This window comes from Eurosta solidaginis, chromosome 3 (assembly GCF_040869045.1).
Source record: "Eurosta solidaginis isolate ZX-2024a chromosome 3, ASM4086904v1, whole genome shotgun sequence".
Taxonomy (NCBI): Eukaryota; Metazoa; Arthropoda; class Insecta; order Diptera; family Tephritidae; genus Eurosta; species Eurosta solidaginis.
In genome coordinates this window covers 108,337,841-108,351,041 of record NC_090321.1, presented here as the reverse complement: position 1 = coordinate 108,351,041, position 13,201 = coordinate 108,337,841, and the positions used below count along the sequence as shown (strand labels likewise).

At 39.0% G+C, this 13,201-nt stretch overlaps 1 protein-coding gene across 2 annotated transcripts in view; it reads right to left on the bottom strand.

The window, feature by feature from the left end:
* PPP1R15 (Protein phosphatase 1 regulatory subunit 15) overlaps positions 1–13,201 on the bottom strand; it is a 293,688-nt gene that overhangs the window by 130,818 nt on the left and 149,669 nt on the right. The window contains exon 2 of one of the 2 annotated variants that reach the window (XM_067772930.1): positions 3,081–3,441. The exons of the other annotated variant lie outside the window; for it this stretch is intronic. Within the exon in view, the coding sequence (XP_067629031.1) occupies positions 3,421–3,441 (21 nt within the window). The 3' untranslated portion in view covers positions 3,081–3,420. Of the gene's footprint in view, positions 1–3,080; positions 3,442–13,201 lie in introns of those variants that run through there. 2 annotated transcript variants of the gene reach the window in all.

Here is a 13,201-nt window from a genome sequence, read left to right as displayed (position 1 = left end):
ATATACACCGGCAAAGCCGGAATAACGGCACACATACAACCGCTAGGCCAGGCCTGGCGTGATACTCCTGTTCCTCACAGCAGCTTTCCGTCAACCGAAGTGGGAGGGGGACTGTAACGTAGCGTTACAATAGTATGACCCCCACTGTAACCCTTTTTCTCCTACGCCTGAGACCCCCACTCTAACCCTTTTTCACCTACGCCTGAGAATATATATACATAGTACATTAACAGGTAGCCAACAGCAGCAGCTACATACCAATGCATACGAATAGCATTTGGCGATAACAATAATATGCACACAGTACGCCAACTCATAGTAAATGGCAAACTGAAGTACCCAATTAACGGTTCATTTCTCACTCGCATCATAGCAGAAGCAGTATAAAATAGAATGAATTTGCTGTTGTCACTTCATTCCTCGCAGGTTAGTCAGAGGAAGTGGCTGCTTTATTAAGCAACCCAGTGACTCCTCCTGACTAGCTGAGTTGAAGGGGTGCTGCCTTGGCACTGGTCACCCTTTGCTTGCGGGGACAATGGGTTGTCGCCTTTATGGTTTTCTCGCCCGAGTCCCAGCTAGGTAAGGTGGGCTCGCCGCCTTAGGGCTACCCCGCCCCTTCCTCTCAGCTAAGGCTCCAGCCGACCCGGTTCTACAGCTGCGAAGCGTGGTGCCTTCGGGCCCAGTTTCTCCTCGCAGCCTACGAACCGGCAAGGACAGAGCTGGTGCACCGCCCCTCGGCACCTTACCTTAGTGTGCGACCACGGGGTGAGTGATGTCCAGCGAACGAGCCAATCCCACTTCCAGAGGGAAAGGGGGTACCGCCATGGCACTGGTCCCCCTTTGGGGACAACGGGTAGTCGCCTTTATGGTTTTCTCGCCCCTGTCCCAGCTAAGTAAGGGGGGCTCGCCGCCGTTCGGCCAACAGATCCCTTCCCCTCAGTCCTGGCTCAGGCAGTAGAGCGACTCGTCGGCAAAAGGGGCTACCGCTGTGCCGTCAAGGCGCACTTCCCCTCAGCCCACGGATCGACCTACAAAGTTCCGGCTGGTACAATTCCGCGTCCAGCCCTGCCATCGTGCAAGCATGGAGGCGGTGGTGTCCAGCTAGCGAGCCCGCACTAAAAGCGAGTGAGCCAACCACACCACGGAGTTGAAGGGGGCGCTGTCAGGGAACGGGTCACCCTTGCTTGCGGGGAAAACGGGTTGTTGCCTTTATGGTTTTCTCGCCCGGCTGGTACAACTCCGCGTCCAGCCCTGCCATCGTGCGGGCATGGAGGCGGTGGTGTCCAGCTAGCGGACCGGCACTAACCACAATTCTATTCATTCCTCGCAGGTCCCCCCGCCACTGGGACAGCGTCATCACGGGAAGTCGCCACCCGCAACCGCCGCTACTGGTAACCCCCCCGAAAAGGTAACCAAGTAGAACGTTTGCACCGCCACCTCGCCTTGGCCACGCCACTAGCACGCGCTCCGTCGCCCTGTTGTTGCCGTCGCTATCCTACCGCCATTGCGCCGCTGCTACGACGACCGTCAGCCGCCCGCTATCCTACCGCCGTTGCGCCGCTGCTACGACGACCTTTAGCCGCCGCTACCTTATCACCGTCCAGCCAGCTAGCTGGTGCCGTCACTGCGCCCATACCGCTACATCCATCCGTCCGTTAATATTGTCCGCCGTCCAGCCGCCGTGCTAATCCCGCCACTACGCCCATACCGCTGCACCACTCCGCCCGCTAATACTGTCCGCTGTCCAGCCGCCGTGCTACTCCCGCCACTGCACCAATCCGTCTGCTAATACTGTCTGCCGTCCGGCTGCCGAGCTGATCCCGCCGCTGCCTCCGGACGACCGTACCATCCCGTCCGCTACTGCACCACGGTTCAACCGCCGTACCGACCCCTCCGCAATTACTACGACTGTTAGCCGCCGGTCGCCTCCCTCCCCTGCTATCTTTATACGGAAAGCTGCTACCCTCACTACCCGTCAAGCCGTGTGTGTGTGCGTGTATTCGTCATTAACACATAACAACTGTGTTCTTATTAAGTGGGGGTTTGTGGGACCTCTTCCTGACCCTGGATTGACCGAGTGCTACCTCAGCCTTCGACAAAACCCACCTCATAATATGAACAACGAGAATTCTCAAATAAAACGAGTTTTTATAAACAACACTTATGTTGAGGAAGATTATGAAATTGCAAGACAATTAAATCAGTTTTTGTTGAAAGTATAAGAATAATACGTAGTAGTACTGAAATCATTATGCAAGTAGAAGATGAGGTAGACATAAATAGAAATTTATTTGAACTTAAAAATGTAAGTGTGGATCAGTTCTTGCGTACAAAATAAATATGGCGGAAGAAAATTATTAACAGAATGTGTCGTCAAAGATAGTATGTATACTTAGGATACTATTATACTAGCATACTTAATGAAAGCTTTAATAGTGGTGTTTTTCCAGCATGCTGGAAAACGTCGACAATTATACCAGTTGAAAAGGTTAAAGGAACAGTAAAACCAGAAGAAATACGGCCAATAAATACGTTACCTAGCGATGAAAAAATAATAGAGAAAATTGTAAAAGAACAGCTGCTAGAATATGTAAATAAATATGAAATTATTATTAGCGAGCAATCAGAGTTTAAAACACTCTTGTGAAACCGCACTGAACATGGCGATAGCAGAGTGGAAAGAAGGAATGTCTTGCAAACTAGTAACAGTCTCAGTTTTTCTTGACCTTAAAAGAGCTTTTGAAACTATTGATAGAGGAGATATGATGTTCAGGAAATTATATAACATCGGCGTCCGAAATACAGCTTTAAAGTGGTTCAGAAGCTACCTTACAGGAAGAAAACAAAGAACTTTAATTACGAACGTGACATCTCCTGAAATAGATATAGGTATTATACTTTGAAATGCATACACAACATGAAATTAGGAAACTTACCAAATTATCTAAATGATCGTGTAAAATACAACAACGATGTCCAACACTATAACACAGGAAACAAAAATAATTTCCACTTGCCAATTGTAAAATCCGAATTTGATAAAAAGAGTATATATTTTGAGGGATTAAGAGAATACAATGAACTTCCTAGGGACTTAAAAGATTGTAAAAATATGAAAGAGTTCAAGAGGCTATTATACGAATATTGTAAAGGAGTACCTATTAGGTAAAAAAGAAATACATTTTATAACTCAAAATTAATTATGCAAAATCCAAAGACTGTATAATGTATAAATGTGATCTCATAGATTTAATCTAAGTCTAAAGACTGCAATAAATAAAATAACTAACTAACTTGGAAGATCATTGATAAATAATAAAAACAATAGCGGCCCAAGACGACTTCCTTGAGACACGCCATATGTAACTTTGATGAATTGCGATGAGGCGTCTTTAAAGATCACTTTTTGCTTCCTTCCTGTTAAGTAAGTGGAGATCCATCCTAGAAAAGTGAAAGAGAACCCCATACAGTCAAGTTTGTTAATAAGAATTGTATGAGAAACTTTATCAACAGCCTTGCTAAAGTCTGTGTAAATTACATCTGTTTTAAGGTTATTTCTAAAGTTTCTAGAGACTTGCGTTGTGAACTCAAGCAAATTTGATTCGGTTGATTTACCTCTGCAGAACCCATGCTGAAACGGGTGGATTATTGAATATAGTGAGTGAGCTAACTGTTTTGTAACAATGCATTCGAAAAGCTTCGGTATGTCACTCAGTTTTGCAATTCCTCTATAGTTTGCTACACAAGATTTACTGCCACTTTTGTACAGTGGTATTATAAAAGATTCTTTCCAGAAACTAGAAAATATTCCTTGTTTTAGAGAGTCGTTAAATATATTAGGTAAGGGCTGATAAAGAAATTCAGCGCAACTTTTCAGAACAACAGTGGGAATCTTATCAGGACCACTAGAATAAGAAGTATTCAATTCTCTAGTGCACCAGGTAGTTTTAAGTGGTGCTCTAGGGCGAGAAGTTTGAGGAACGCAAGTATGAAAAATGGGGTGTAAGACATTAGTGAAATGCAGTACGCTTTGTTCAACATCGCCGTCATATTGACGACAAATTATATTGGATACGTTGTCTTTCAGCATTTCGAAGTCGGTTTTCCTAAATAAAAAGCGAACAGAAGACAAATCGTTTTGATTGGAAACAACATGTTTTAGTTGTCGGGATGTTTCAGCAATAATCTCCAATCGTGGGTGATACACGTCCTCGGGCAATACCAATGGGTCACATCGAGCCAAAGCGAATTTAGAAACGTCACAAACATATACGAGATCCAAGCATTTACCAAACTTATTTAAAGCACTATTTACTTAATAAAGCCCCATATCCGCAAGGTCGTTTAAAAACTCATTGAATGTGTCTAGATGAACAGGGAACCAATAAACGGTCAATTATATTCCAGGGTACACATGACAAATTGAAATCATCAACCACTATGACCAAGTCAGAAGCATTAACTAAAGAAGGCACTGACCTTATAGCTGATGAATGTTTGGAGTATATCTGTACATCAAATTGCGGAGGGACGTAGCTTACAGTAATATCAGCGGAAAAGCTGGCATCAACAGCAATCAAAACTCCTCCACCAACTTTGTTCAGACGATCATTTCTAAAAACTTGGAAACTATTACTCAAGATTTCAGAGCTAAACACGTGCGGCTTAAGCCAGGTTTCAGGGAAAACCAACACCTTGTAGGCGAGGTCGTGGCTCTTTAGGAACAGGTCAGTAAGTTTTGTGTTTAATCCTCCTACATTTTGATAGCACAAGGTACTGCTAAAATCACAAACTAGTTTTTTGAAGCTGGAGCAGAACTTCGAGGAATTCGTACAGTTTTGCGAGGTTGTTCCCGAAAAAATTCCCGAATGAGTGTGCCATTCGGCCAAAAAAATTTATCTAAAATCGTTACAAAACTTTCCCAAGAGACATCAATTTTAAAAGAGTATATATTTCTTTCTTCCATAATTTGAATTTCCGAAAAATTAGCTCACTCGGGTTCAATCGAAACGTTATGTACTGCTTCACATCTGCGACTGTAGTATCGCTAGAGAAACGCGATATAAATATAGATTTATTAGGAGGTACTACGACAAGAGCACTAGGAGCAGTTTTTTCTTGATTATTTTGCTCTAATATCTGATCAGTGGGCGGGTTGCAGGAATTTCAGTCGAAGTACATGCGAAATTATCATCAGAAACTGTCACTTGAATCGAGGCAGAGGTAGACGTGGACGAAGCCCCAGCGTACTCACAAATGTTCTTTTGAACTAACGCCGTTTTAGACCTGGTCATACGCCTAGTGTCATTATCCAGTTCAAGGCATGGCGAATTAAGATCGAGCAAGTCATTGGAGTTACCAAGAGTCAACGCTGCAGGTGCTGATACTGACACCGTATTAATCGTCAAGGTTTCATCCGGGTACGTGCTTTTTTTTGTGGTTTTCTTGTCTGTGGTTTTCTTGTATGCGGGCTTCGCGGACGCATCAAGGCACTTAAAGGACCTAAAAGCCTCTTCATGCTTAGCAAACTTTTAATTTAAGATTCGGAGCTCTTTTCCAATCTCCGAATGCCTTTCGAGTGGTACTAAACCACTTGAAGAGCTCCACGCCAGTCAACAAAATACTCTTTGTGATTGGGCAGTCATATTGATAAATCACGGGTTGTTTCCATTTGCATATTAAATCTAAAGGGCCTGTCAAAGTTGACATGTCATAACCATATTTTTACTTATCCATATCAATTGGCATCGGTTATTTGTGCCTTAACCTAAGGAATGTAAAAATTTCATAAGAATCAAAAATCAAATATTAATTAAAAGATAGCCGGTCAATTATGTGTTTAACAGCAGTATAAATAGGCTTTTTGACCATTATTTGCTTAGTGCAAAGCTAAATTAAAACTCCACTATTTCGGCTCAACGTTTCGCTAAGCACCTTAGCTTCTTCAGGAGCGAAACTGAATTTATTTAGTATTTTTTATCACACACAAGGAATTTTATCACAACAACAATGTACATAAAAAGAAAGTTGTTAAAAGAAATTTCGGTTAGAATTAAGCAAACAGATTGTTTAGTAAAAAACTTACATATATAAATGTATGTATCCCTAGATTACATTAGGCGTCCCAAATTGCACAATTTTAGTATAAACTATTATACATGAAAATTAAAAGTATAAAAATGGTACTAGTAATATGTAGTACACTTGTCATTAAACTGGACTTTGATCATCAAACATAATTGGTATGGTTTGTTTACATATGTACGTATGTATAAAAGGGTGTGTTCAGTGAATACCTAAGAATGTGAAAATGCAAACAAAAACTTTATAAACATAGAAGATATGCGGCGGAGATGTCAGCTGTGTCTTCCGTTCTCTCTCTATTTTGCATAATTCTTAAGCTTTTTGTTGTGTATCTCACTTTTTCCCGCCTTTCCTTGTCCAATATTCTCGCTTTACGTAGATTAACAAAGTGTCCGCTTTCCGTTGTGTGTTGCGATAGTGCTGTATTATTTTTCTTTTTAATTATATCCGACTCATGTTCCTTCAGTCGAATACCCAAGGTGCGCTTTGTTGTAACTTATTGTTAAATAATATAAATCTGGCAACTCTAATTATCAGTTTTCTTTTCATACCATTTCATTATACCTCTTGTTCGTATTATACTGAATAAAGTTAGTCGCCATCTTACTCTGAATATGCGTGTACATATCTCTATTACAACAGGTTATGGGTCTATCCACATAGAGTAAAATTAAAGTTAAATATATTAATTTAATTAAAATCGCGACGGGCACACTCAGTTTTCCTTTCGAAAAACTTCGCGGTCGGGAAAATTTTGATGTTTGGCAGCGAAATGCAAAATCATACTTGGTGCTGAAAAGTTGTTGGAAAATCACCGAAGCAGGTTTGTCTGAAAATGCATCGGAAAAAGATCGTGACACAAACGAATGTGCGCTGGCGGATATTACGCTCATGGTGGAGCCGAGTAATTTCTCGCACATAGCAAATGCACAGACGGCAAAAGAAGCATGGGATTCAATAATGGCAGCGTATGACAGCGGTTTAACTCGCAATGTAGAGCTTTTGAAAAAGCTGGTGCAGTTAAAACTCGAACAGTCCATACAGGATTATGTGAACGAAGTGGTCATGACTTCAATAAAATTGCAAAGTGCAGATTTAAATGTCGGTGATGAAGTGGTTGCATCTTTATTGCTAGCTGGGTTGCCTAATGAGTATCAAGCTCTTGTTACGGCAGTGGAAAATTCCAAATCAAAGTTAACCGTCGACAGCGTAAAGAATTTGTTGTTGCAAGACGTCAAATTGGATTGTAGTGAGGAATCCACCAACAACGCTTTGTATTCGAAGAATTTCCAACCGAAAAAGAATGACAAAAATTCTAATCGTAAAAAGTTTCGTTGTTTTAATTGTGGTCAGGAAGGCCATATGCGTAAACAGTGTCGTAAATCTATACAGTCGAAAAAAGCAAATGAGAACGAAAGTAAAAGCAAGACAGCTATGTTTTCAAATTCTTTGCTAGCGAATTCGTGTTTACATTCTCAGAGTGGCGAGTGTGTATGGTATGTCGACTCAGGCGCAACGTCGCATATGACGAACGATCAACAGGTGCTTTCAAAAGTTCGAGCAGCAGAACACAACGAAGTTATTTTAGCTAACAGTGAGCGAGTTCCTGTTAACAGCGCAGGAGATGTTAGCCTACTGTTAAATGTCAACTAACAAAAAATTCCAACTAATGTTCGAAATGTTGAATATGTTCCTAGTCTTTGCGCGAATCTTTTGCCAGTTCGGCAAATGACTAAGCAAAACAAAAAGGTGGTGTTCGAAAAAAATGTATGTAAAATTTTCGAGGTGAAAGGCAATTTAATAACAAAAGCATTTGCGGGCAACGATTTATACAAGTTGGATTGCGTTAAAAATAAAGTTGGGAGAGCAGTGACTACAGTTGATAACTTTGAAATTTGGCATCGTAGGCTGGCACACATTTGCAAAGAAAATATGAGACGAGTGCAGAATTCAACGCTTGGTGTTAATTACAGCAGCACAAGTGACAAAGGGTGAATTATATGCTGTGAATGGAAACAAACCAGAAATATAAACAAATCAGCTGGAACGCGTGCAGAAAATTTATTAGACATCGTACATTCTGACGTGCTTGGTCCAATTAGCACAAAATCGTTCAGCCGTGCAAGATTTTTACTTGTATTTGTTGATGATTTTTCAAGAAAGGTATTTGCGATACCAATTGTAAGAAAGTCAGATGTATTTGCTAAAGGACAGACAATGGCACTGAATATTGCAACGAACCATTTGTAAATTTTTTTGCGTGATTGTGGCATTGTTCATCAAAAAACAGCTCCGTACACGCCCGAAAAGGAACGGGTGGCTGAGCGTATGAACCGAACGTTGATTGAACGTGTTAGATGTATGTTGTTAAATTCTGGCCTGAGAAATATATTCTGGGCAGAGGCTGCAAACACGGCAGCATATTTGGTAAACCGCATTCCATGTAGAGGTAATAATCGAAGTCCAGAAGAAATATGGTCAGGTGTTAAACCTAATTTAAAGCATTCACGAATATTTGGTTGTACAGCGATGGTTCACATACCGAAACAAAAACGTTTAAAACTCGATGCAAAATCAGATGAGTGCATATTTGTAGGATATTGTGCAGTGTCAAAAGCTTACCGGCTTTATCGTAAATCTGATAACAAGTTTATTGTGAGCCGTGATGTTACATTTATAGAAAATTCATGTGACGTAACGAAACATACAGAGCCAAATTTTGTTATTGACATTATTGATACAAGGGAAGATTGTAACATTAACAATTCAGAGGAGGATAATGTGAGCGAATTGTTAGATGTCAACAAATCTTGGGACAGTGACTACGATACTCCTGATGAAAGTGAAGCCGTTAATATGTATAGTGACGATTATGATAAATTGTATTCAGTTCGTCGGTCAGAGCGTATTGCAAACAAAACGAAAAGAAATTTATTGTTGACAATAGCGTCTGATACTGATGACCCTGTTAGTGTTGAAGAAGCATTGCATAGTGCAGAATCAAGTGCTTGGAAGCGTGCTATGGAAGAGGAGATGGATTCTCTTAAGTCAAACAACACTTGGTTGCTTACGAAATTGCCTGCTGGTAAAAAGGCAATAAGTTCAAATTGGGTGTTCAAAGTGAAACGTGATGCAGCTGGTGAGCTTGTTCGTTATAAAACAAGGCTCGTCGTGAAAGGGTGCTCGCAGAAACAAGGCGTCGATTATTCGGAAACATATTCACCTGTAGTCAGGTATAACTCATTGCGATTCTTGTTCGCTATGGCAGCGAAATATGACTTGGCGGTGCATCAATTAGATGGAGTAACAGCATTCTTAAATGGTGAGCTTCGTGAATAAGTATACATGAAGCAACCGGAGGGCTATGATGATGGTTCAGGCAGAGTATGTCGTTTGGTAAAGTCACTATACGGCTTGAAACAAGCAACGGTTGGAACGATAAATTGAATACAGTACTCATTAGTCTGGGACTAGTTCGGAGCGAAGTCGGTCAGTGTATCTACTATTGTGTAAAAGATCAAAGCATGGTTTACGTAGCGATTTATGTAGACGACGTGTTGGTGTTTTCCAATGACAAAAAGGATACACAGCGTATTAAAAACGAGTTATCTTCCAGATTTAAAATGAAAGACATGGGTTCAGCGTCATCCGTATTGGGCATGCGAATTCAAAGAGATGAGGTAAAAAACTAATAAAACTTGATCACTCTGAATATAGTTGCAGTGTACTCAAACGTTTTGGAATGGATGACTGTAATGCCGTTCCTACGCCACTTGACTTGTCACAGAAGCTAACTATTGAAATGTGTCCACACACTGAAGAAGCGAAGAAAGAGATGGAAAATGTTCCATATATGGAGGTTGTTGGTTGTCTATTGTACACAGCACAGAACACTCGCCCTGATATCAGCTTCCCGGTCAATTTAATGAGTCGGTTTACACAAAGTCCCGACAAAGCTCATTGGCTTGCAGTGAAGCGTGTGATGCGATATTTGAAGGGAATTATAAACAAAAGCATCGTGTACACAAAATCTTTTGAAGGTCTAGTTGGATTTTGCGATGCTGACTGGGCAGGAGATCTTGATCAGCGTCGATCAACTTCTGGTTACATATTCGTTATGCAGGGTTGTGCTATCTCTTGGTCAACGCATAGACAGCGAACCGTTGCATTGTCATCCACAGAAGCAGAACTTATGTCAATAATGGGTGCAATGCAAGAAACAATTTGGTTGAACCGATTGGAATCTAAGCTTATTCCTCGCGATACAAAAACAAAAACACTGTATTGTGATAACAAAAGCGCAATTCATATTGTTCGTAACAACAATTTTTCTCCACGTACTAAACATGTCGATATAAAGGTGAAATTCATACTAGAGAGGCTGAAAGATAAGTCGTTGAAGCTAGAGTACATTTCTACAAGCGAGATGTTGGCAGATGGCTTAACGAAGGCTATACCAGCTGTTAAGAATGAATTTATTAATGTCAGAATAGGTTTACAGTAAATTTACATATTCATTACTATTCTGGCCGATCTAAATCATTTAGGTGCATACGTATGACACCGCAAAACAACAAAACAATTTCGTTGCCTACATTCAGGCGCATCCGTTCAAAACCGCAAATGTGTGCATCCTACTCAGTAGATTTTTGACTGGTGAAAGCAAAGGGTGTACAGTGTGTCAATGATGTATTTATAGATGTGTATGTTCTATACTTTAAATGTTATTTAACAAAAAAATTATTAGTGTTAATGTACAAAAAATTATAATTAAAAAAATCCCTGATGAAGACGCAAAAATTGCGTCGAAACGTGTAGGATGTTTAAATAAAACGTTGTTTTATTAAGAAGGAAAAAAACCCCGGCCGAAAAGCTCCAATAAAAATATTACTTCATATGCAATGTTTGATAATAACGATCAACATTATTGTTGGATTTATATCGTACGAAGTGTGCTCATATAATGCTTCTCGTTTATGTAATGTCTCCGTATTGTCTTCCGGAAATTCAAAGCAATAGATATTTAAAGTACGTTATATATAATTGCTGTAATAAGAGCATTTAATTCGTATTTCACAGTTATCGTAAACTAAATTGAAATGTCTCTAAACAAATCTGGGCTTTCAAGAATGCCTCCTATTCTCTTTTCCTTTTCAACTAAAATTGTCAATAGCCTCTAGAATGGTGTATTAACTTTTTTTCACACCATGTGACTCACTCCTTTGATCGCAGATGGTTGGTCTAAAAGATCCCCCAGGGCTCTGCGTTGGTGTTGTTGTTGCTGTTGTTTTTAATAATGATGGGTTGAGCTCGGGAAAACTCTGATCTAACAATTGAATTGTTACATTTATTTTTAAACGTAATGAAGTGTTTGGAATATTGTATTCAAAACTAGTCTGTTTACTATTTTAAAAATTTCTAAAGCTGTTTATATTTTGTTCTTGATTCATAAATTGATTATAGGGATAACTTGTTCCATAACTTAAGTGAAACAGGCAAATAAGTAAAATTTTTATTAAATTAGCTAATTTCATATCGGTTTTTATTTTTTATTTTTATCTATACCTGTGTGAGACATTATACAATGATCATATTATATGTTTGTCTATAGTTTTTCACATCAATTATTTCTATATGTGGTCTTTTAAATAAAGTATCCAGGGCTAAAATCTTTTCTATATCACCATTACTAAGAGTTAGTTCAGTTTCAATTTCACGATATTCAAAGCACTTGATGCTCAACATTTTTCAACGTATCTACTATCATAAGTTCAGCGAATTGTTAGATCAAAATTATCATATTCCAATTTAAAATGTCGATAAAATGCTTGTTTTGCCTCAATGATTCCTCCAATATCAGATTCCTTTTCAATGAGCTCTCTACGAAATGCCTCTATAGCTTCATCTATAGTAAAAGTTCTCATAGGCTTCCCTTCCGTTGAAAAATCATCTTTAGATGATGGTGCGATTGTTGTGGATGGTGAAAATAATGGTATCGTTGGCAACACTTCAATTCCTTCTTCGTCATTAGTTAAAAGAGGCTCACTTTGTTTTAGTAATAATAATGAAATATTGATTGATAAAATATCATTACTATTCGGTAATGTTAAATTAAATTGAATACTTTTCGAGTTTTGGTTTATTGCAAGCGCATTACTATCTAGGTTTTCCCAAAATGGTGCTCCATAGTTAGTTTTGAAAACAAATAATAATAATAATGAGACATAAAATTTAAAATTCATTGTGATATATCCCTTTGTTTACGTCAATTTAAAATGAGGTTGATATTAGAAAACAATGTATTTATATACTTACTTTTCTTCTTCTTCTTCTAATTCTCACCCTTTTAAAATAAAAACACAAAAGTTAAGATTTCTAATTCTAGATTCAGAGATTGATTCCATCACATCCTGTACTCTCCTCTTCAATGTTAAGCACCGTCTTTTGGAGGAACTCTGCTATCCATACACTTTTTTGTCGCCCCTTAATGTATTCATATACTTACTTTTCTTCTTCTTCTTCTTCTAATTCTCACCCTCTTAAAATAAAAACACTAAATTTAAAATTTCTAATTCTATTTTATTTTATTTTATTATAAATTAAAATTACTACCCAATATGTATTTCAACAAATTATATGCTGATTTTAAAGCACAACGAATTTGTCGTTGGTTGATTTTCACATTACAATCAGTATGAAAATGATATTGACAACGCACAACATCTGGGTGTAAACTACATAATCTAGAGAGATTTATTCCATCATATCCTGTACTCTCCTCTACAATGTTAAACACCGGCTTTTGGAGGAACTCTGCTATCCATACACTTTTTTGTCGCCCCTTAATATAAACTTTTATGTTCTTCAATATTGACATGAAATAGTTTTTTACAGATTTAAAACTATCGCTTCCATAGGACCATAATAAATTATGGTGGTGTAACATTAACCTTGTCGTTGATTTTCCTTACTCAGATCCGAAAATTCAAATGGAGCTTTTATGTGGAAACAATGGAATTTTTCATTGTTGAGGACCACAGCTATTTTCTTTACAATAAATCTATTATCGTATGATTTAAAGCCTTGAACATCTACTGTCGCAAACATTATGAAAATT